This window comes from Diuraphis noxia, unplaced genomic scaffold (genome assembly GCF_037042655.1).
Source record: "Diuraphis noxia isolate RWA-SAM2 unplaced genomic scaffold, SU_Dnox_SAM2 contig0001, whole genome shotgun sequence".
NCBI classification, from domain to species: domain Eukaryota; kingdom Metazoa; phylum Arthropoda; class Insecta; order Hemiptera; family Aphididae; genus Diuraphis; species Diuraphis noxia.
In genome coordinates this window covers 52,288,579-52,315,440 of record NW_028301711.1, presented here as the reverse complement: position 1 = coordinate 52,315,440, position 26,862 = coordinate 52,288,579, and the positions used below count along the sequence as shown (strand labels likewise).

The 26,862-nt window shown below is 26.8% G+C and overlaps 1 protein-coding gene across 1 annotated transcript in view; it reads left to right on the top strand.

Moving 5' to 3' along the window:
* Nucleotides 1–26,862, top strand: part of Pkc98E (Protein kinase C) — a 44,928-nt gene that overhangs the window by 5,716 nt on the left and 12,350 nt on the right. The window contains exons 2-4 of the mRNA XM_015518039.2: nucleotides 15,731–15,791; nucleotides 15,938–16,097; nucleotides 22,428–22,459. Of these exons, the coding sequence (XP_015373525.1) occupies nucleotides 15,731–15,791; nucleotides 15,938–16,097; nucleotides 22,428–22,459 (253 nt within the window). The remainder of the gene's footprint in view (nucleotides 1–15,730; nucleotides 15,792–15,937; nucleotides 16,098–22,427; nucleotides 22,460–26,862) is intronic.

Genomic DNA, 26,862 nt, shown 5'->3' with positions numbered 1-26,862 from the left:
CAAATGTTATTTTTGTAATTACTAGATATGTATACATACTTCTGAGTAAAAGTTCCAAAAATCTTATTAACGTAGTTCTTCTAAAAACAACTTATTAAGATATTCTTTAAAGTTTAAAGAAGTATTTTTTTCTAAATTAGCCTATTCCTCAAAATCTCCGAAAAACATCAATAAATTACTCTATACATTTTAAGATTAACAAAAATATTATATTTTTAACATAAGAGGATATCAGCGCACAAGTTTTCTCTCCCTGACCCACGCTCAACATAGACAAAACGCAATTACGCAGAATATTTTTTTCTATATTTTTAAGTAATCTTAGAGTATAATCTCCCATTGCACAAAAAAAGAGAATAATATTTTTGAGGGAATGGCATATCGATTTGTCTAAATATCGTCTTAAAACAATTAAAACATAATTTCAATTTACAAAATTTTTTCTGTTTATTTTAAAAGTCAAATACAAAATCAAATAACAATAATATATAATATCGATATGTCATTCCCTCAAAAATATTATTCTCTATCTTTTTTGTAATGGGTGATTTTAGTCTAAGATTCCTTAAAAACAGAAAAAAACGATTCTGCGTAGTAAATATTTTTTGTCTATGTTGCACGCGGACCAGAGAGAGAAAACAAATAGTGCGCTGATATTCTCTTAATATTTTTTTAGTTTACAACATTTGTCATTTAAGATAGGTACTGAGACATAACATTTTACAAGTTCAATATTATATCTATTTAAATTATTTTTTAAATTTTTCTTAAGATTTAAAAAGTGCTGGGTTTTCTGTTTGGATATAATTCGTTATTTAACCATACTGTGTCCTGTGGTTTTTTTGTAGGTACTTATAATTTATTTAACGTAAACACCCGTATATCCAGCTTTTCTGAACAAATTAAATATTTGAATCCGAAGATTTACCGTTATTTTCTTATTAGTTTTTACAAAACAACTCGATCTTGAGTCAGAGCCCATATAGTTAGCGAATTGAGACGAAGTGTGTGTAAAAAATTTTTTTTTCAAAGAAGACATTTTTGTAAATCAGGTTGAAGTTTTATAAAATTTAACTTAAAGGTGGTTTTTTAAATTGATGTTATAGATTAAAAAACATATATTTATATATATATATATTATATTATTATTATTACCTATTTAAATTTTTAACGAAGTCAATGCAGTTCAATCTAAAAATAATACTGTCTGTGATTCGCTCTCTTGTTAACGAGAAAAAAACCAATTAAAACCCTTGCCGTAAAATCGTTTGATAATCATATAGGTATATATAGGTAGCAAAGTTGTTCAACATAGGTACCTATATTATATTATTATCGGAAATTTCAGAAGTCGATACTCAAAATCGAGATAAAAATACGGTATTGTGTATAAATGTGTGTTACAGTAGGTACCTATTCGATTTTTATTTTTATGACATATCTATGTTCCAGATTAAGTTTAAAAAAATTGAATTTCTAGAGGCAACTAAGGTGATAAACTGATAACTTGTCACTCCCATGCCTTTTTTTAAATTATTCAACCGCATTTGTGATACATTTTCTTTTATGTGAGGTCTCATATATTATTAAATATGATTTATAATTCGATATGTTCTGTTATTTATATTATATTCGTGCCTATTTATATTTTTTGTTGAATTTGATTTCATTGAGAAATTTAAAAAAATAAAGCTATCTAGATAATATAGATACTAAAAGGTTTATGTTACATTATTAATTATATTCGTTGTTGATATAATTTTGAAAACATTATTAAAAATACTTCCAATGGTTTCTCGAAATTCGTTTTTTTGAAATTAATTATATACATATTTCATAAGTTATAATGGAATTGAATACACGAAATGGCTGTTTATCAATTTTAGCAAAAATTAAATGGCTTCATTGTTATTAGTTTGACAGAAATTAATAAAAACTATTATTTACTTATATTTCTAAAGTATTAAGTAAATTATTAATGTCGTGAATGCAGTATTAATTTTTCATAGATTTTTAAAATTGAGTTTTATATAGCTTAGCATTATTTATGCGTCCTGTTTTTTAAAAATTAATTGCAGTTCGAATAAACACTTTCTTATTTAAAATAAATAACACCTATAAACCGCTGCTGTGAATAATTTTCAATATCGAAAGTATAATAGTTGTTTAACTTGAATGCAAAATTAGTTGGACGATTAGACAGGTATTATAGACTGCAAAGTTGGAGATTTCCATTTCGTCGATTTTGATTTTTTTTATAACTCGAATAAAAGTTCTGTCTTTTTATTTTTATTTTTTTACGATACCTTAATTTTTACTCAATATAAAATCCACCCTCTTTTCAACAAAACTTACTCAGACTGAATCTAAAATTATCACCGCAATAAAGTATAAACTAACTGCATAATTCATTTACTAAAAAAAAAAAACAAAAACTGAAACATGATTGTTTCGGTCTTAGAAAAAAGTCTGGAAAGGTCAGGAAAATCTTGAAATTGTTAAAAATTTAATTATATTACTAGAAACTCAAAATAATTCTCGTCATTATTTTTTTTTATCCAATTTTCTACATAATGTAGGTATAAGTAGGCATTGCATCATATTTTATAGTACATTATGATTGTATATATTACTTTGATTAGGTTATAATAATAACATTCTATGGTCCTGATCCAGTCAACATGGAAACATTTTGAAATATTTAAAATCTACCAATTTTATTTATAATATCTTATATGATATTGTTCTAATTAAAAATATGTTAACTCTTTTTTTATAACCAATTATCTATGTTGTTGTGGCTCATCTAAATAATAACACTCTAATGTGTTTTTATCTTTACCATTGTAACTATGTTTACGGTATGTTCAATATATTATGATTATAAATATATATATATAAGATTATATTATGTCTGTAGTTAACTTGACGTAGTCGTTACTTTATATAATAAGTAATAAGTTTTCAGCGGGGACTCTATGCATATATAGGAGATATTTATGTTTGAAATATTTCTTTGATGTTACTCACAGGTGGTTTCAATTCCCAAAACTCAAAAGGTTTTTGTATACCACGAAAAAGCTATATACAAGAAAAATCCAGTGATTGGGCCTATGATATAGACAACTAATAACTCATCACATTATTATATTTTGCTTAGGTTACCTACCTATATACTCATACAGATGAAAGTCATCTACCTATATTACTCTTCTGCACGTACTTTGCTATATTATATTGTATTTGTGTACCTATACATAACAACATGATGTTTGTTTCGTTTTGGACTTTAACAATCAAAATATTTGTTTAGAAAACATTGAGAACTAAATGGGAAATAACTGGTATTATATAGATGGATTCAAAAGCGTCGAAATTCTGAAAAAGTAATTACAAACAAGTAAAGGAAGCAAACTACTGCAGCATTCGTCTTGACAGTTGACTACCTATTTTTTGCACATTATTTACGAGTCCAAAGGCGTTCATCGTCAGAAGGTAGCAAGGAGGGTAGCAATCCATCTTTTATATATAGACCGAAGCGTATTTTAGTAATTTCTTCTGTTATTGCTGTTCTGTTATTTTAAGAGTAAACAATGGAATTAAAAAAAAAACAGACAGTCGATAATATTCGTGTCTGTCGACATTTGACGCTGTATATATATTTATATATACACCTAAAGACTATTTACAAAACTTAAATATTTATATATATAAAATACCTTACAACCTTGTAGTTGATGCTGTAACAATAAAAAAAAAATTTAAAAATACCTTATATACATATTAACTATATAGGTACTGTATATGTATATAAGAAATTTTTGAACACATTTCAGTATATTATACAATTTTTTGGAACGGTAAAATCGAATCATCCAAAAATTACATGTTTCGTTATTTTTTTATGGATAGTTGTTATAACAATTTAAAATTCCTTAGGAGTGCATGTTGTACAAACAATAAAATAAATAATGTATTTTAAATGTCGGTAGCTATTTTATTTTATTTTTGAAAATATTGATGGTTAACTCATTAAATTTGGTTACCAGCCTAATAAACTTCAACCCTCTAACTTGAATTGAAATATATTTTATTTACTATTGTCAAAAATATTTATTTTTAATGGTATGTGAATGCAATATTTTCCTTCTTCATAAACTTAAATCAGAAATCGTATTAAGTACAAAAAAACATTTCACTCATTTTTTGAATATAGAAATTACATAAGTTACTGACTGCTTATTATTATTATTATATTTATTAATGTGTTATATTTTTAAATACACGACATTTTAGTTCGTGCAAAATTTTCAAAAATAATAATAATAACAATCTCTATAAGTATTCAAATCTATCAAAAAAATACTTATATATGATAAATGTATAAGTATTGTATAGTATATATAAATTTGTAACATTTAAAAAATTAATTTGATTTTGTTTTTGATAGTTAGTACAACTAAATGCTCATGATATTTTAAATTATCATAAAATAATTTTCCTTATTAAATTATTTTTTATCGAAACGTTCCTATAATATAATCTTTAAACAATCGTACAAAAAATTAGTAATATACACAGTACATAAGCATATTTAAAAGAATTTAAATATATATAGTACATGTATCTATATGTACATACTTGATTATTGGAAACCTAATGAAAACGTTTTAAAACAATTTTTCAACTGATCTTATTAAATAGTTATCAAGACACTTTGGAAAACTTCATTTATACTGAATACCTAATTGCTAGGTATAGGTAGATTATATTTTTCAAAAAGTCATTCCACTATAGACAAAGAAAACATTTGCGTACAACTTCAAATATAGTTTTTAAATTTACTAATTAGAAAATGAGGATTTATTATATTATACTATAATAGTTGTAGTTGCAAGATAAGGATATGGTCATATGGAGATTTAATTAAATAATTCTAATAATATAATATTATTGTAGACAACGACGACTATAAGATGTAGCAATGTAGGCAAATAAAGTATCTTAAAATAATGTTTTAATAAACTGTTACTATCGACTCAATTATAGTTATTGCGAAACGAAAGTCACAATTGATCCGTGGACATTATGAAACGCGATATCACTCGGCTTATTATTATTGTATTTCGAATGAGGACACATTAAAAAATGTGAAAGAATTGAGCAAAATAATATATTTTATTTATTTTACATTTATCAAACCTACCTATTTACTATTATTATAATTGTAACCTACGTCATACTGCAATTAAAACTGTCTTCATCTCCTAAGAATAAAATGAGTGTGAAAATAATTTTTTTCAAATTTAACATTTAAATTTTCTATGGTATTCCTTGGCTACCGCGTGATACGGAATTAAATTTAAACGATATTATAAGAACGGGATAAGTCGTCGTATCCGATAAACGATTTTGAACAAAACTCGAAAAAAATCGTGCTTTGCTCGCATATTTCTTAACGTTTCCGTCTTTCCTCATACTCGGGGAAACTATTATGGGGTGACAATTGGAAAATAACCCCTTCAAAAATATCATTCTTGGTTTCCGATCGTTTAAGGTGCTTCATGTAACTTTTTGAATACTCCTAAGTGTTTGCGGAAATGGATAATAAAAATAAAGACTATTACCGTAAAACCAATACAACAAATATATCGGAACTTCTTCGTTGCGTCCCTTCCTTTCGGATTTAAAAAAGGGTGCTTTTTATTCCTTTAAAACGGGTTCAATGATAATCGTAAATCGTAATACTACTGGCAAGTAAAATTAAATATTATTTTAATATTTCGCATTCCGCATTTTTTGCATAACTTGGTGTTTCTTCATTAATATTATGTACATACTGAAGTTCAGTAACTGAACACATTCTTGAACTTACTTTTTTCAGATCCCGAGTTCGGTTTTGATTATTCTTAATCACATTTTAATTCGTTTTTAAAGAAGATCGTTTAATTTTTCCATTAAGTTAAAATGAATCTATGTAAAATCAGTTAGGATAGAAGTGTTGTTTTTAGTCATTTTTAATATAAAAATATGATGCCAACTATTTATTTTTATTTTTAAAACCTTTTTTTTGAACAAACATATACTTATCTTTATTCATAGAGGCCGTATCTACCAGGTTTTTTTCGTTGTCAACAAATGTCTTTAATTCCTAAATAAATAATGTGATGTAGAATCCATTTATTATCTCGTATAATATTATACTTAGTTTTGGAAGTATATATGGTACCTAAATAATAAATATACACTCACATCAAAGTAATTTCGTTTTCCTGCAATGTATAAAAAATATCCCTACGAGTGAACTGTAACTGATTTATAATTAAAATCAAATGCTAAATTTATACCGAAAGGTAAATAAAAGAGTAAACAAATTACAATTATGTATTCTGTATTGGTGTATATTATCGACGTGTATATATTATACATTTTGTCTGTTCGAAAAAAAATAAATCTCTGCCATTACCTACTCTACATTCGAACTTTGCGAACAAATCGATTGAGACCCAACAACCTTCATTATTTCATCCGACTGTGAAAATACAATTTTTTCGTCGAATTTGCATTCGTTTATGTTGTCAATCAATGATGTTTATACATCCCTTTTGCAGGATTTTTAAAAAGGTCAACAAAATTTAGTGGCATGCGAATGCACACGTATTGAAGGGGATTAACGGTTAGGAATAATGTTTTGAATTGTAAAACGTTTCCTGTAAGTTTTATTCCTACAATAATAACTATACAGCCACAGCATCTCGAATACCTTTGGAAAGGAACTCGTATAGTCGTAGGGCATTAGTAGTAGGGTAGTAGGGTATGGAGGTAGATGCATTCCAATATTCCATTTCTGCTCGCAAACTTCATAATTTGTTATTTATGTTTTATTCATGAAAATACGAAATATAATAATACGATTTACGGTGTGTAAATATTTAAGAAAAATATTGTATATAAATACAAAGAATAATTTATAATTTGATTTGAAACATTAAATACCTATACAATATATTCTTGAATAAAACAAACCTTGAATTTTGTGAACAAAATGTGATGTTTCAAAAATAATTGCAGACTCAGATAAGTATGCAAACTAATGGAGGAATCCAATGGATATATGATGGAGGAGTGTTGCTTTGATATTGCTGATGAAACGTTTTATATATATTTTTATAAGAATTTTTCTTGATTTAATTTCTATTATAGAAAATAAGATTTCCTTTTTTAATATTTTAGGTCAAATTGTCGTCTATAATAATTATTTCATTATAGCTGCTATATGGGAGCACTGAAATGTATACAAATACGTACGTGCTAGCTAAAACATATTCGTGGTTATGCAGGCTTTAAAAATATACATTGTACGATATATTTATAGCTGTGATGTAGAAATAAGAAATGTGGTTTTTATATGGTTATTGGACTGAACCATGCACTTATTATTTTGTAATAATCAATCTGAAACGAAATTAAATTTATTAAAAACGATTGTGTCCCGTTGGGAATATTCCTAGTTTCCCGGGGACCCAGTTCGGTTTAGAATGGAATTTTATTGCATTATCATTTATTAGAAATCAGAGTATAAAATAATATGATTAAAAATATCGATTAATTATTTCATAAATTTTATAAATTTGTATAATATAAATTTATGGATAAACAGCAAGTTTATGAAAATATTAATACTTTTTTGACGAAAAACTTTTTAAAATTAGTAATTAGTATAAAAACTTTACGTTTTGTTGGTATAAGGTATTTATCTTGGTTATAACTTAATGTTTCAAAGTTTTGACGAATGTTATTAATTCAGTAGAAGTTCCAATAACTATATAATATGGTCTACACTCGTGATCATGTTCTGATTTATATTATTATCCATGTATATCAACTTGATACTATATATTTAAATTTAACTAAGATTAAGTTGCTCATAATTCCTTGAATTTTCAATGGTTCTAAAAGCTAAAAGTTCAAAATTGCTGGATCAAAACTTTAACCCTTTGCGCTCAAAAACAATGTTTCATTAAAAGTTTTACTTTTGGACCACGTTTATTTGCAGTCATAATCAAATAGTGCTAGTATATTCTTACCTGTACAACATACTAAAATAGCTGCGTTAATTAATATTCATGTCGGGTAACATATATTTTAAGCGCACGAATATTCAAGTGCGGGTAGTGTTTGAAGTTCGATGGTTGTTTCAAAAATGTTACCTAATTGATTATATGGGTTTTGTTTTTAACTTACTCATCTTAAAATCTGAGCAAAGCAAATGGGTAAATTATATTCACTCGAACCTATAACAGGCAAACGCTATTTCACAAAAACACCTGCACATTTTGACTCTCTTTGAAAATTTTATATAAAATAGTGAACACTGGAGGCTAAAATATTTTTATTTTTTTCATATTACATACTTTATTTAAAGCTTTTATTTAACGTCGGAGGGTACCCTATCCCCTCCTCCCAAAGAAAGTGTATTTAATCTACATACATAAACACGAAGGAGTCAATTTCTATTTTCTATATCTACAGAGGGTACAGACTACATCACAACAAATTGGTATCGACAAATGAAAATATTACCTATAGTCCATTAATTGAAGAAAAAAACTGTAAAAAAATTTTGTATTACACACTTGGCATTTCACACTGCACTAAGTGCGTCGTTCTACACACAATTCATACTCGAACGTTAGAACAGCTATAGTCTTATAGAACAGCGTTAGGTATCGATAACTACTGACTAATGATGGACATTTTAAAACCCGAATAATTTCATATATAACCGTATCTATACGTAGTATAAACGTTACGAAAAGATAAATAACGCTTTAAAAATATAAAACATAAAGTCTGCAAATTACGATTATAAAAATTTTATTTGAATTTGTCTAATCAAAATACATGAACTTAGTACCACGAGCGTATTCGGCGTGGTTTTTCTTCTTTTTCTCGCGTTTCGTGTTTTTTGCAAAATAATGAAAGTTTGACAATTCTGACATGCTCGAAGCATAGAATTCGTACATTAAATTCCAGATCAAAGATCATGGTGGTACGTCAATACTTTCTGAGAACTTTAACTATAATATTATACTCCGGGCCGCTGTAAATTAAGGTATATAAAGGGTAGCATATGCTTCCCGAAGAAGTAATAAACTACTCGTAGGTACACCTGATTTCATACAACTATAATTAATATAACAGATTTTAATTTAATTACCCGAAGAGTACGTTAAATATTATAATTTTGTAATAATTATTGCCGTTTTGCCAGCATATATTATCACGATATGTGTTACATACAAGGTAATAATGCTGCAATATCACAAAATTAAAGATATTATGTTCACCTTCGTTATTTCGTTTAATAATGAAATTATTCATATTCTGTTTTTAGAATTTTTAAGAACCATAATATATATAAATATATTATATTTTTAATAACTTAGATTTTTTGTTTTTTTTTTTAAATGTTAATTAAGAATGATACTTACACTTTTTTAGTTTCAAAACAGAACCTTTTTTTTGTAAACTGGTAAGAAGGTATGTAATATGTGTGTATATAATTCGAGATTTGAACATATTGTATTTTCTGAATTATTAAAACATAAATACCTACTTATGCTAATATAATATAATCCTTAAAAATTGTTTCACATATATTCAAAATATATTGTTATGTACATATAATCTAGTTAGTATAATGATAGTTACTCTGGTAATTTTAACGAATTAAAAAAAGGTTAACAGATTAATATTGTTAATGACTAAAATTTGCGAATTGACCCTTATCTTCCAACACGCATTATGATGGAATTAGCGTCCTTGATATACCTACATAAAAGGTTAATAACTCAAAAAACCATTCGTTGGAATTTCGATTTAGATATACAGTACCTACGTTATTAACGTTTTCAAAAAAGTGTTCGTGATAAACATTATTCTAATCGCAATATTCTCAAATAACGGTATTTAACAATATATAGCGTCCTTAAAATATATTCCATGGCGGTGACCATGTTTTGCGAATAATCCTGTCGTGTGCGATATTTCATATTATTATACAACAACAGTGGGCTAGCTGCGACCCAATTATTATAATATAGTCGCGGATCTACGATGACGGAGGAGCATATTACACGAATTCGCGTACATATTTTTACAACGCAGTTTTGCACGAATCGCGTCTCTATATCGCTTCAACGCCGTGTCGTATATTATTATACAATGTTGTACAGTCGTTGTAGTAGTAGTCCGGACGATTTTATTAAATAATAACCTACTATGGCCTGGGTATAAGCTTCGCGCACGAGACTTCGCGCAGGGGTCGACGGCAGCGTTTCCGAAAAGTTATGTGCCCGCGCTTGCGTCAAAATTAAGGGTAGTTGTTATTATATTATGTATCGCGTTATTTTGTATATACCGTCATTAATTATTATCACCGCGCTCGACTGTGTTTGTTTTATAATTATTATTACTATTATTATTATCATTATTATTACTATTATTATTATTATTATTATTTTTATTATTATTATTATTATTATGCACAGATTTTGCGCGGGCCAAATTAAATCAGTAAACTGCGTGCTGCAGAATAACACTATATAGAAACGGATCGAACGCGCGCTCGACCATGCAAATTGAATCTATATTATTATAAATTGCACAGCCGTACAGTGAAATATTTATGTTTCCGAACATTTGTCGATAAAATATTATTGCGATTAAAATAAACTAAATGAACGTACGCATTTATTACGGCCGAAGGCTACTGCACCGTATTATTTTAATCTTCTTTTGTATATTTATTCGCAAAAGTAGGCTCACTCGTTTTGAAAAAAAATAACATAACGCGCTGGTTATTATTTGTTTAATTAATCATATGTGAGTATTTGTCCAGTATAATTTAAAATCCATTTACCGCAAATTAAATATACCGTAGAGCTGCAGATGATGTGATGCATTCGGTTTACCAGCTGATGATGATGATGATTAAAATATTTTCATGAATATTATCAAAATTCTCTTTCTGGTTAACCGCACAGGTCCACCTCCGTAGATGCATATGAGTGTGCGTATATTCTGAAGGGGGTATAATCCTCCCCTGTTTGTGTATTTTCATATCCCTCTGACAACTGCAGCCCACTATATAGCAGATTTTTAACATTCAATACGTATATAATATAATGCTATAATTTAAAATATGAAACGCGTAAAAGATATTCTATGTCCGAATGCGCGTATTAAATTTTTAAAATAAAATGATATCACGTACGCACGAGGTTTTTCATTAAACGAGTTTATATCAAAGCGGGAAATCACAGCTTTATTATTGATTGCCTCTATACCTATAGCATAATATAACATTTTTATTTATTTTTTTATCAATACTGTATATTATTGCTATCGTTCTCAAATTATCAAAACCGTGTTTGATCAAAATAGTCAAAATTATTTATTTTTATTATTACCTCTCCCTTCGCCACTAAAATTCAGTTTGATCCTTTAGCTCTACTGAACTGAATTAACTGGGAACGCAAAATTTATATTTTGAAATAACGTGTGTTTATGCGACATACGAGTATGCATTAATTAATTTAACATAAATATATACATAATATGTGTGTGTGTGTGTATTTATAAATTATATATGTTAACATTAATGTATGAAATTCAGTAATCCTATAAAATAACTAGTTATTCTATAGAATTCCGGGTACTTTCAATTAATGTATTAAATGTAATCCATAAATACATACTTCAACTAGTTATTCTACATATTAATTAGATATTTTATAAACTAAAAATAACGGTTCAGTTAATGTATTTAAAACTATTATTGAATCTACCTACACCACGTGTTCCAAGAAACAGGGTACACTTTATCACTCATTGCCCTATAAAGTATATCTTTCAATTATATTTGCATTATGATATAATTCAAAAATCTTAATAAATTTGAATATTTATTTTTTTACTGTTCATATTATTTTTTTCTAAACATCGTGATGTAATCAAAGCTATTATTATTAAGTAATAAATTATTTACTATTTATGAATTATTTTTCCATTTTATTGTTTAACATAATGAAGTAACATTATACTAACAAGTATATTTTAAGGAAACAAAATTCTAAATTTCTATTTTTTTTTTAACAATACTATAGATTTGTATTTAAAATTTTATTTACATAAATTACAAACATAAACTTACAATTCTACACAACGAATGGACTTATCTAATTCAATCTCGGTCATCTACCTAACCATATTAATTTCATATACATTAGCGAAAACCCAACTGGTATCCTATGACTGTATATTAACTAGTAAAATTGTGTAATTAATATATTAACGAGCATAATTAGGAATTTTGAAAAATAACGCATTACATACATTACCGCTAACATCTGTGTTAAACAAATTATAAATTTAACCACGATTGATTTTAACTTAACATATTAATTTTGAAACCAACTGAAAAAGTTAAGTTATTATGGCAAAGATGGTGACTAATGCTAGTTAAAATATTAAGTTAATCACAAAATTAGTCAACTAGTTAGGTTAGAACATTTTAAACAAATAACTTTTAAACTAATTAATGCCCACGTTTGGGTATTATACCCATTTCCTACGTATAGTGTACCGATATCTTTTAAAAGGTTATTTCATGTCAAAGTTTTAATTTTAAATTAATAATGAAAAAACTCGCCAAGATTACCATTTGTAAATAAATTGTATTAGTTTTGAAACGCCTACGCGGAGACGGATGCCTCGCGTGGGGGGGGGGGGGGGGGTTACGTTACGTTTGACCACTTTTAAAACACGAGATACCTACTATTGGAAATTGCATAGCAAATTCTGAACGCGCAAAAAAGTTGAATATTTTTGCGGAGGAATGCTCATTATATGTATATTACATCGTAAGATTTACACCCACATAGATTTAGTACATTATTTTATTAATGAATTCAATTCAATTCGCTTAAAAATAAAATTGTGACTGTTTTAAACAGGTTAACTAAATCACTGCTAAATAGTTATGTAATATTTTTGATTCTTATTCAATTAACTGTTCTCGCATATAAAGTCTCGAACGAATTATTAAACTAAATAATAAAAACAGATTGGGACTTAAATAAATATTGTACTCACACAGTCACACAGATGAGTTTATTATAAACAGTCTAATATATTTGTTGGTATTTGCAGGTTTTTTTTGCGTATTTAGTCTATACTTTTTTTAACTTTACTGCCGTTCAATAAATAAATGATTAAAAATAAACTAGCAATACATTTCGATGAAGATTCTGACGTGTAGTGTTTAAATAATATATTAAAGAAAACTTATAAAATTGTATATTTGAATAAACGTGGTTTTTAGAAAATGTAATAAATTTAAATATATTTCAATATATTTTGTCAATCGAGTTGTATCAAAATAATAATTTTACCAATGGGATAGAGTAGGTATTAAAATGCCGATAAGTTTACTTAAAGGTTATTGCTCAAAATTTCAAAGAAATGTACCTAATACTAAAGTTCATCAACTTAAAACGAAAAAATTTTTAATTTTAAAATTTTATGAATACAGCGCATAATATGATACATCAATGAGTTGTTAAAAAAATTTAAAATCGTCTTTCAGATTGATTGCTGTGATGTATATACCTATATATAATACGCATTTAAATCATAATTTTTGATTTTATAATAATTAATACTTATCCGTTGGGAAAAACATCAATTTTGACCTCGTATACCTATATTAATTTTGTAGATAATGAATATATCTTGTGTCAATAAAAATGTTATCCCTTTAAACGAAATCGACCACTGCAGTTACCGTATAAGTACATTAGCATTATATTATTTAATCAGACATACCAATGATGCGTGTGTATATAATATAATACACACGCTGACGTACCAAACTGGAGTGGGTGGACTATAATATAGTTGCCCGATGTTATAATTAAATATACAAGTGACAGAACGCAGCTTACGAAAACGATTCTGGGCGGGAATGTTTTTATTGTACTCTGCCAAGCATATGGACTTATTTTTCTAAATAAAGTCTTCAGATTATTTTTTTCAAAAATAACCGGTCAAACAATCTGTCCCTGTGATCTAATTACAATTTTAATTTGTTATTCAAAAATATCTTCTCTTATCAGATAATAGATATTAATTATGAAAACAAAAGCCAAATTCGATTACCTATAACCTAATCGGTAAATCCAAAACAGTTTAAACCCTGTCATGTAAACGCTTTCAAATTATAATATTAACCCTTTGGGCGGAATTTCAATATATTGTATGGTTATTGTTTTCTGATCTATTGACAGCCATTATCTTTTATCAACGTATTCGATTTTCGACCATTTAATTCACTTTATAAAATAATTGAAGTGCAAAGCCATATTACATAATATATTGAATGCCTCGAGATTGTGTTCAGATAAAATAAAACATAATTATTTAAATTGATTTTGTGAAAAAATATAACCACTTTATTGAAAATATAAAAATAATCAAAATATTTAACTTCGAAAACAATTAATTTCGTAACAATTATGTGTTCACAAAAATATTAATCAAAATTTTTTTCCAAATTTACCAATAGTTTACCTGATATTTTTATTTCAAATGACAATAATAAAAAAACATTAATTATTGAAAATGAGATGTTAACCGAAATGTCAGGGTTATCGATAAAAATGTAAAAATATCAAATTTAAAACAGTATTTTTAACATATTATATTAGATAATATCTAACGGTATATATACTATAATGCATCGATCGTTAAAGAAATCCATTATAAAAGAAACGAGACCAGTTTGAGGAAAATGTCATTAGAGATTTTGGTATGACACTATTTAATGCCGGTGATTATTTCACGATTAAATGTTACGTCGCGTTATTAAAATATTCTGGTGATGGTCACCCATCCGAGAACGAGTGAAGAAGGAGCGGCCTTAAATATCCACGTCAGTCATTACATGATGTATTTTATGACGTCAATTCTATCTATTATTTTCGATTTCAGTTTTTTCGCACTTGTAAAGTATTTTCGTACGACATTTTTAATTCACAATGTGATATCATCAATAAATGATATAATTTAATAATATTAAAAATCATATTATGTTTTCACTTTTAGTCGTTCTACATAATTATATGTAAATATATATATATATATATATTATATATATATACGTAATCTCTCAGTTTCCCCATTGTGTTCTTGAAATTTCAACATCGGGAAGTTTGATTTACTGATTTTTATGACTTATATCGTATTAATTTAAGTACTGACTTATTATAGAACGCTATTCATTTAAAATTAATCAGCTTATACATTATATTACTTACAATAATTTGTAAGAGAATATTAAAGTTAAATCCGTTATTATTCTCGTAAACTTTTATTGATACAAAACTATATTGTTTCGAGTTTTAATCGGTTTAATCAGTCTTTTGTTGTTAAAAGTTGAAATACCTACAACATTTTTGTGTATATACTATATGTCTATATATGACCAATAAAATACCAATTAATATACTTAATATACTTCATTGCGTTTTTAAATACCAACAAATAATGATAATAATACCCACCTTAACGAATACGTACTTTAAGTATACCCATGATAAAACAATATGTTTTCAAATAAAATTCTATACTTCGTTTTTTATATTTCATTATTATTTATTTTTTTTAGGTGCATTTAGAACCGCAAGGAAAATTGCATCTTCGAATAGATCTGAAATGGAATTCAAAAGGTAAACCTATTGTGTTATTTAAATAGGTACTATTAATTCAAATTTCTTTTTTTGCGCATCTCTAAGTACATGGGAAAAATTAATTTTGAAAAATTGAAATTTCAAAGCATATTGGTCATTATTTATAATAGAAATACATTTATCAGATTTACCAGTTCGCCCACTAGAATTCAAGGAACGACAAGGCCTATTAAACCGAAGACGTGGAGCCATGAGGAGACGAGTACATCAGGTGAACGGACATAAGTTTATGGCGACATTCCTCAGGCAGCCAACGTTTTGTTCACATTGCAGAAATTTCATATGGTAATACAAACACTTTTTAATAATTAAGGTATTAGTTATTAATACGACGTATAGTTATTAGGTATTGTCATGGTTAAACCTTGCAAATGAAAACCTATCTCCTGGTATGTGTCCGTACGATAAAATAGACGCATAAAAAAAATAAAAAATGTTTTTGTTATTTAGAATCCAAATATAACTGTGAAATAGAAACACATATTATTCTGTAATATAATATTACCCTATCATTAATTTTTGACTTGTATATGAACGTAGTAATTTACACTGGATATTATTTTACTCAAATCGAACGTTCATATACAAGTCGAAAATATTTAAGTCAAATAATATCCAGTGTCAATATTATTACGATGATATTATTAGTACTGCAAAATTATAGCATTAATAATAATTATTCGAACAATTATATTTTGTGATTCTGGAATGGAAGTATCTAAATTCAACTCGATAAAACATGTTTTTTTAATTCAAGTAAAAATGAAATTATATTTTTATTATACTAGTATATAATAATTTTCATATTAAAATGCCATGCTTAGGTAATACTTTTCTATAAAACAGCAGGCCATCTCTGATTTTTCTGATTTTGATTTGTATGCTTCTTGAATTGCATTTTATAAAATAAAACTGAATAGAAGTAATTTTATTATATATTTATTTTTTATTCAACAAATCTTTATTTCAGGATTAAAATAATTTAATCCTTTTTTAAGCAACTACATGAAAATCCGTAAACACTTGTTTAGAGTGCTTATAGTTTCCTGAAAATAAAATATGGTAGACTTATATGAATGTCTATGTCAACATAAATTGAGTAAATATTATTATTTATCAAGTGACTAATGCATTTAAATGTCTATACTATTTTTGTAACATTGCAATTATTATATTATTAAAAACTTACATTTTTCATATAATATAATATAGGTACATTAAATTCTGTAAAATCAATATTTAAACTCACGGCGTTTCTATCATATTATAAATATATATATATATATGCACTCGTATAATATATATCTTGAACATTTTATTGAAAGTTTAAAATATTTTCTATGTAAAATATATATTTTTAGAATATCATCAAGTACTAAATTGTATTTTCATTATTTCAAACGTTTCATCTGCTGCAGAAGTGCAGAATTATATCCGAAAATCGCTTTAATGTATAAGATATATATAGCTATTGTATTCCTATCGTCTTTGTTTATATATTGTTCTTGAAGCTCTGAAACTTTCAAGACTTGAATATAATTTAATTGTTATGTTTAATATATAATTGCAGATCAGTCCTGTACTGTATATCATTGTACTTAAAATGTATTATTTGTAGTTTCTGTTTATGTATAAACGGCGATTAATGCCGAATGCCGATCATATGATTTCTTAATTTTTGTGTTTAAATCGAGTTTTTACTTCACTGTTGGCATCGTATAAATAAGAATAAAAAATAGATAAATAAAATGAACTGAAAACTAATTTACTATTAATTATTAGCTATTATAGAGTCACATCCGACATTTTTTTCATTTTATCATTTTATTTACTAATAATTGTATGTCATACGATCAAACAAAAATGTTAATGTTAAGCTTTTATAATTATATCAGACTATTATTTAAATCACAATATTCTCTTTTATTTAAAATCATTAGGACCATACCTATACATTTTAAATTATATATTCTGATTCTCATAACATATTTTTTATTTTAATATATATGTAATATTTTACAAGCATTAAATTACAAATATTTTCGTCATGCTTTTATCGTTACCAAATACATCGAATTAAAACTCAAAATAACATTTTTGAAACTTGTTTGATTTAACACAATTTATTCCTGGTAACATTCAACGTTACGCTTAATGTGTTAAAAGTATTCCATAAATATATGATACCATACAAAACAGTAAAGCTTTTTAATGGCATTCAATTCATATTCAAAGATTAAATGTTAATAGCCGTAAATTTGTATAATAATATGTGCTCATAATATTTAAATTTCGTATTTATATTTTGATTCCATTTTCTCGCTTTTACTGTACCTGCCTAAAATATAGGTCAACAGACGTATTAGATAGTAGTAATTATACAGCAGATACCTTACATTGCATAAAAACCTATAACATATGAAAGAAATAAAATTATTTATACTGCAGATACATATTTTTGACTATAAATTAATTGTTATAGAGTAGCGATTGCATTTTCATGTCCAAAAAAACTAAAAAAATATAAAACAACACGTGTTAAAATGTATAAATTTGTTTGAGTGACTTAACATTTCAACAACACAATAAAAGTGAACGTATTCAATTTGTATTCCAAAATCATAGAAATAAATAGTGTGTGAAATCATTTACGTCAAAAAGTTAGCTACCTTTTTTTAAATAGCTAACTGCTTAATATTTATATATATTTTTTTAGATGTTAAATTCTCAACATAATATAATTTTCACGGTTAATCTAATATAACTCTAATAGCGTTATAAAATTGTTATCGGAATTTTAAATTTTTGGTTTTATTTTTAGTTGTGATTTTTTCCTCTTCCATCATAGAACGTGCATAAAATAATATTTGTAAAAATATTTTTTTTCTTTCAAATATAGATTTTTAATTCAAAACATAATATTTCAGCTCAATTATTATTTATTATATAGAATAAAAATATGCGCTCGAAATTCCGAAAATGTTTTAACATTAAAAAATGCAAATAAGCTTGAGGGACCGTAGAGATTGATATATGTATATATATATGTTACGAGCAAAAGTCGAAATCGGGCAAACCTCAGAAATGCCCGGGCAAAACGCGAATTGCCCACAATTCTTGGGCAAAATGTCATATTTCGGCTTTTGACCGGGCAAACCTAGTTATGACTAACCTCATTTGGGCAAAACCGTATACTGATTTTTATCGTAAGGGTAAAACCGTATAGTGTATTAAATACGTAAGCTAATATTTAATATAAATTAAATAATATTTTTGTTTATTTGTTGCTGCACATATTAGAACCATGGCATTTAGAACTACACAAAATATTTTGCTGTTTACATTTGCATCGTTTCGTAGTGCACTTAGTTTTGCAAGAACAAAAAATAAACCCTTGTCCTCCAGTTAATGAATTTTGAGTACTAGCAGTCCTCAGTGGTATTTCGATATTTGGTACATCATTGCTACTAATAAATTGTTCCTTGCATTGAAATATTTGGTTTCAGGCATAAAGTGATGACAAAATTCCATTTTTGGTTCCTATTTTATAGAATCCATCATCAGTAACACTTAATATTACACCTAACACATTATTTGCATCGACTTTTCCTCTATAAATACAAGGCACTGGAATTTTCACTGTCGTTTCGACTGTTAGAGGTGGAAATTGATTTTGACTCCTTAATTTCATTTTTTTTGCTTGCGCCACTTATCCATTATTAGCCTTTTCCCGTGCTTTTTTAAAATTTTGTTTTTGTTCAGATAGGTTGTCTAAATTTTTTTCATTTTCATTTTCATTTAATACCTCCATCTCATTTTCATTTAATACATCCATCTCATTATCATTTTTATTTAATACCTCCATCTCATTTTCATTTTCTACAAATTGTAGTAAGTCATTTTCGTCATTTACATTATTAATTATATCATTGGTTAAAAATGACATTTTTAATCCAAGACTAACTTTTTTTCCAAACATAGCTTCATATGGAGGTTGTTTGATGCCAGCATGATAAGCACTATTTTTGGCAAATTGACAAAATCTCAATCCTTCACTCCACTTTTTAGACTGATTTTCTTCCATCCAAGCATAAATGATTTTTTCGATGTCCTGGTTAGCTCGCTCAACACTCCCCTGGCTTTGTGAATGACGTGGCTTCCCGTGTACAATTTTTAAACCATCCCACATTAGAACTAAATCATTTATAATATGATTCACAAACTCTCTACCATTGTCTGATTGTAGTATGCGCGGAGCTCCAAATATACAAAAAATATCTATAAGATTGTATGCAACTTCGCTTGCAGTTTTTGTTTTTAAAGGTCGTAAAGAAACAAACATAGTAAAATGGTCTTGGTAAACCAAGATAAATTTAAAATCACCATCTTTATTACTTTGCATATCTATCAGATCGACCTGTGCACGAGAATTAAAAGTTTTAGATAAAATTGGTTTTATTACTAAACCTTTTTTGGGATGAGCGTGTTTTTTATTACATATTTCACATAACTGTAAATATAATAAAATTATATCCCTGGTAATATTTTTGTATTTTTGTTTTATTGAATGCTCCATTCGGTTTCGACCCCCATGACCACAATAATTTATATGAGCCATGTGCAATATATCGAACATTTCATTGCATTTTACAAAATAAATAATGTCACCATTGGTGTTACTTGGTGGAACAATTAACTTTTTAGACTCACCGATTGTGAGTACGTCAAATCTATTTAGTCTTCTGTATTCGCTCGTTGTTTTCTTTGAATTGACCTTCGCTTGTTCTACCTCTTTTATGAGTTCATCGTATCTTGTATCACTTATTAGAGCACTACATTCACTTTTTTTAATTTCTTTAAGTTTTAATTCAAATTTAGTTTTAAAATCAGACACACACATTTCGTTAGCCATTGCTAAAGACGTGCTAATATAAGCTCACAAAAATACGAACTACAGTACAATATTGTACCATTTAGATAAGGTGTATTTCGTGTACCTTTAATATAACGAGTTGATAAAATACAATAACAGCGATAAATTAACAAGATACGCGTGGTCATCTATAATCGTAATAAAATCGTACGATAAAAATTATTATTTGTATTAAATATTAGCTAACGTATTTAATACACTACGGTTGTACCCTTACGATAAAAATCAGTAAACGGTTTTGCCCAAATGAGGTTGGTCATAACTAGGTTTGCCCGGTCAAAAGCCGAAATATGACATTTTGCCCAAGAATTGTGGGCAATTCGCGTTTTGCCCGGGCATTTCTGAGGTTTGCCCGATTTTGACTTTTGCCCGTAATATATATACTTATATGGAATGTTATCACTACAGAATGATTAGAAAAAAATCTCGCGTCTTATCACCGATTTTAAACAAAATTAAAAATATCATGTTCCTATAACTCATATATAGTTATCAGCTTAAGTCGGCTCTTAAAAATTAAATATTATACTTAATTCTTTCATAACAAATAAACATCGATAATCGTTATTAGAAAACTGTATATAACGATTAATATTCACGAGATAAATAGAATCATAATCCATAGTATAACAATAATAATAACAATAGTTTTTAATTAAGGTTATTTGTTGTTTGAATATACTTGGACGATTTTGCGCAACTCAAGGAGTATACCATCTTGTATCTTAAAACTTCTTTTTAAAATAAGAATCACTAATTTTTTATAGTGAATTGTTAATCAGATGAATTTTTTTGAAAATGTTGACTCGTCTAAATCGAAATTTTAATGATGTGCTTCTGAATTATTATCTCTTCCTATGCATGTATTTAAGATAAAAGTCCATAATTGTTTTGCATAAAATATAAAATATATGTAATATTTAGACTAATGCATAAATTAAATTTAATAATTATAAATTATACAATTTTAATAAACTTGTAATAACTATCACAATTTCAAATCATCAAAGCCCCCACGTATAATCTATTATCATGGACTATTATACTTGGTAATTAAAGTTTAATCATTCTGACAATATACCTACTCGTTTGAATTTCGATTTATAAAAAATAATAAAAACAATAATCACTTTAATAATATTTACATAAGGACAAAATTTTTGTCTTAACTAAATAAGTTTGGGATACATCATAAGTTTAAATATACTAAAAATCAGAATTTGAATAAATTCATTTTTAAAGATATAATATTGTAGGCGGGTATAACTATAGTGATTTTCCTTATATATTAGGTAGGTACCTAAATATTATTATTAATTATTAGTTGTACGCCAAATTACAATAAGCACAAAATAAAATAATTATTAGTTTTGTTTATTAATGGCAAACAATGATGAATAATTCGAGGGTTTCATTGATACATCAATAAACACTTAGTAATAATATTTGAATTAATTTTAACCGATATATTTTATTACTAATTGATCGTGAAATATTATATTGCCATGTTTTATCGATTAATAATTGAAACTATATTTACCAACTACTAATAATACTTTTGTTTTTTAACGATGAAATTTTAATGAAATTATATTTTTGGAGTACCTATATACCTACTACAAAACCATTATAATATTAATATTACCTATATTAAAAATTAATTTAAGCATTTTATTTTTAAGGGGATTTGGCAAACAAGGATATCAATGTCAAGGTGAGTTTAACTTCAAAATAATAATTTAGAATGTATAATTTTTTTTTTAGTTTATATTATTGGTGTTATGTTTTTTCACATTGCAATTTTTAAATAATTAATAATAATAATAATAATGTTAATTAAAAACATCATATTTTTTCTTGGATATCAAGGGTGGTGACTGTTGGTGGATGTTATCGTATTAATTTTCAAAGCAATTATTATTGGGATCGGAACAGTTTTCCCTCGAAATTAAATTTATTAAAAATTATTGCGAATATTAATAATATTTAATTAAAAGTAGAAATACTTAAATTAAATATTCAAATAAACACATAGAGCGTTAATTTATACAATTATATTGAATTATATTAAATAAATTATATATATATAAAGAATTTGGATGACAAAAATCTAATTTTAACCCTCAATGGGCGTAAAAAGCTAACACACAAATTCTACGAAATGTTTAATATCGAGATTGGTTCTTCAATGACGTGCTTTTTTTTATACATAGGTACCTATATATGTGCATTTCGGTTAATGCTTTTTCGATTAATAAAAAGTTGTATGCAGATAATAGATTGGAAACCGAACACAGGTGGTACATACTAGGCCTAGGGACTACTGCTATTGTCAGAACGGTCGAAAGGACAATTTCGCGCAATCACGCACGCCCTAATACAGTTTAAATTTGTCTTCGATGTAAAAAAATTAACTTTTTTTTGTTGTTGTCATAAGAACAAATTAAAACAAGGTTTACGTGCAGTTTATTGAGTCCTGCCAGTAACTTTTCGTAGGTTTTTTTTTATTCCCAACTGCGCTCTCGGACTTATACACTGTTGGCGTTTGAAAACTAATGTAGGACTTAAAATACTTTTGCAATTATTTTACACAACTCCGAATCCCATCGATTTTCCCCTGCAAGCTCGCTATATTAAAATTACAAAACATATTCCCTTTTCGTGACTTTATTGGTGAATTGCACGTAATGTTTAAAAAGGCAGGTAGGTAGTATTTTTAATCTAAAAAATAAGTATAGGATCAAATATTTTTGATTACCTATGTATATAAATAGCTACCTACTATCGTTTTTACGTTTTAGCTCCTATAAAGCTTTGACTGTCACATATTCCATAAATATTAATTTTAGAATAGCAAACTCAATGAACGAAAATCGACGGCGTTTGAAGTTTTTTGGACTCCCCCAATATATGTTTGTCATCGAAATATATATATATATACATATGCATTATATACTATACGAAATGTCTCTCGGGAACTTAACTGTATTTATACATTAAAAATTGTTTTATTTATTCCAATATTAATACTAACCTAATAAAAAGTTATTATTAATCAACCAGGTTAGCATATTCTCTGAAAATTATTTAACACGTCCTGAAATCATCAAAGGATTTTGCTACTGGATTTATTCTTCATTTGTTATTTATTTATTTATTATTATTATTTTTTTTTTAATACATAAATTCCGCATATTATAATTTTTTTTGATTAATTACCAAACTAAAATCACTAATGAATTTTGGATTGTATTAAAATTGTCATTAAGAATAGTTCTTCAATCAAAATGAATTAAAATTTGTTTTGAATTTAAAGACGAATCTCACCTCAAAGTCTCAACACAGATATTAGGGATGGACAATTAATAATAATTGAGTAAATAGCATAGTACAGATATAAGTTATCTTATGCATTGAATGATTATTGGTTATAAGTTATAACTTTAAGTTTTAACAATTATTCCCAATAAATCACTTATTATGAGAAACGCCTAACCCCGACGTGGAAATGGATGCAATTATACTAATGCACGATTAATTAATACATGTTTTAACGCAAACATAATTTAATTTTTTTAGTGTAGGTACTATTCATCATACATGGCTGATCTTTTTCATAAAATAAAAAATTGTGCACATCGTTTTATTAGGAAATATTATTTGTTAATTCGTACGCTTCTTTAAATTAAATCCACGAGAGACAAGAACATGACTCACTAACATGTGCATTCAAAATTTTTTTTTGTTTTTTTTAAATTTATTTGTATATTAGTTGAAAAATACTTTTAGACTATTGTATATTATCGTATACAAATTAAAAAGAATAACTTAAATTAATCTACAGACTTAGATTTTGAGAAGATATAATTGTGTAAGTTTTGCTTTATTATTTTCAAAAAAACCTTTAACTAATGATCTATTTTATTCTATACAATATCCTTATGTATAATAAAGATTTCAAAATTTTTTACTTACGATTTTGTTAAAAACGTTCTGAGCTTGACAAACTAAAAAATTATCATTATGGTAATATTGTAGTAAGCCGAATTGATAACCTATTGTTTCAAATTTCGACCAGAACCATTTTTCAATTACCCTAATTTATCGTTGTTTTTAGATCGTTATTGTAATCACGTCAGAACTGGGCTCAACCAAATACTTTTTATACTGTTTTAAGGTTATTTTTGTTATTATAAATATATATGTTAAATTTGTTTTCTGAGCTTTATAGTAAACAGTCATGTCAGTCATTGTTAAAACTTAAAAATGTTTTTCGTTATGTTATAAAATTGTGAACCGTTGTAATTTGTCAAGTAAATTATATCGATGAAAGTTTTCTTATTACGTTGAAATATATCGTATACGTTTCCTATTATATATAACGAGCAAAGAATATGCATATACGATGTACATATATATGATACAGTCGAAACTCGAGGAAAAATAGTGTTAAAAATGTCGTCTAAACGTCCAATCGTATAATATATATTTTTGAATAATAATTATAATACAACACTCGTCGGCTGCTGACGATGAGAGCAAATTGAGATTAACATTCAGTCGGATTTTTAATTAAAAAAAAAAATAAAAATAAAAATGGTCTATACCAGGCGGTGTTCAGGAAAATGATTATAAACATAAATTATCTTCATAAATATCATCAACTCGCATGTGAATATTTTTAAGTTTTCATCGATTCGAAATCCACATAATTAGGGAACAGAATTTATAGCGCACTAAAATACATTAAAATGTGTGTTTTTTTATGCTCTTAAAAATGTAAAAATATGCACAACATTTGTTTATTATTACTTCATTTTATTTCTATAATAATACCAACTATATTAATATTACATTTTATTGTACATAAAATTCATAAATGAGAAAACATTTTTGTTCTTGGGAAACGTTTCTTTTTTTTAAATTGGATTTAACTATACAAAACAAACAATTACTCTGAAACAATAACCTCAATTCTGCAAATAACATAAATTCATATCTTAATTAATCTTTACATATTTACCAAAATATGTATCTGTTACGATAAATTACGTTATATCTGAATATATAACATTATTTGCAGGTCATTCGGTACGTTATTTTCCTACAAACTGTATGATATGGGAAATGTTGATAAAACTATAACAGATCAATCTCATATACGGGATATTTAAAAATTATGATTGTAGGTACTGTACTAAATGAGGCAGCTTTAAATAAACCGTCTGCATGCGCAAAACTGGTTATTATTTGTCGTGGGCCAGTGTATAGCTACTCGTATAACGCAGGGGAGTCATTTCAGTTTTTTCCAGGTGTGTAAACTTTTAGGTAGGCCATTTTTGATATTATCACTAGGCCATTAATATATGTATTAATATATATGTAGGTAACCTATACAAACCTATGTAAATATTTTTTCCTTCCCTTTTATAATTCTAATTGAAATTATTTATAACGACTAATGCAAATTTTAAATAGCTAGCAATTCAAAGAATTAAAAGTTTATAAATTATAAGTAATTAAAGCAACGAGCTAAAACCATTTCACTAGTATTTGAAAAAAAGAAAAATAAGGTGTAATGAATAATGAAATACTCTTTAATTCCAAAATTAAACATCATTCATACAAACTACTAAGTATCAAAATATTAACTATTTTCAAATTTAAATAAGCTGATATTAACGGGTTCTTATGTGTGCAAAAACATTTACAACCTTTTGTAGTAAATCAGTATTATACTTGCTTCTACATTCTCAACTGCAATAATCATTTGATAATTTAATCTTTCGTCGTCCGTGATGGTTCGTAAATATGTTTTTACTCTTTTGAGGGATGAAAAAACCTTTTATTTGAAGCAATGGATATTGGTACTGTTTTTATTATAGAAATCATATCAATTATAACGGTGCATTGGAGTATTAATGGTGGGCCAATTGTCAACATTTTTTAAGTTAGTGGTGCCGTTGCACACCTTGCCCCACCCCACCAAATGACGCCCCTGATATAACGGTTGTGACGCTAGGTCCTCGAGGGTATCATGCAATGGCAGTGTCATTGCAAAATTATTTTCAACAATAAATATTTTTTTTACGGTGGGACTGAAGAGTTGTGAAACTG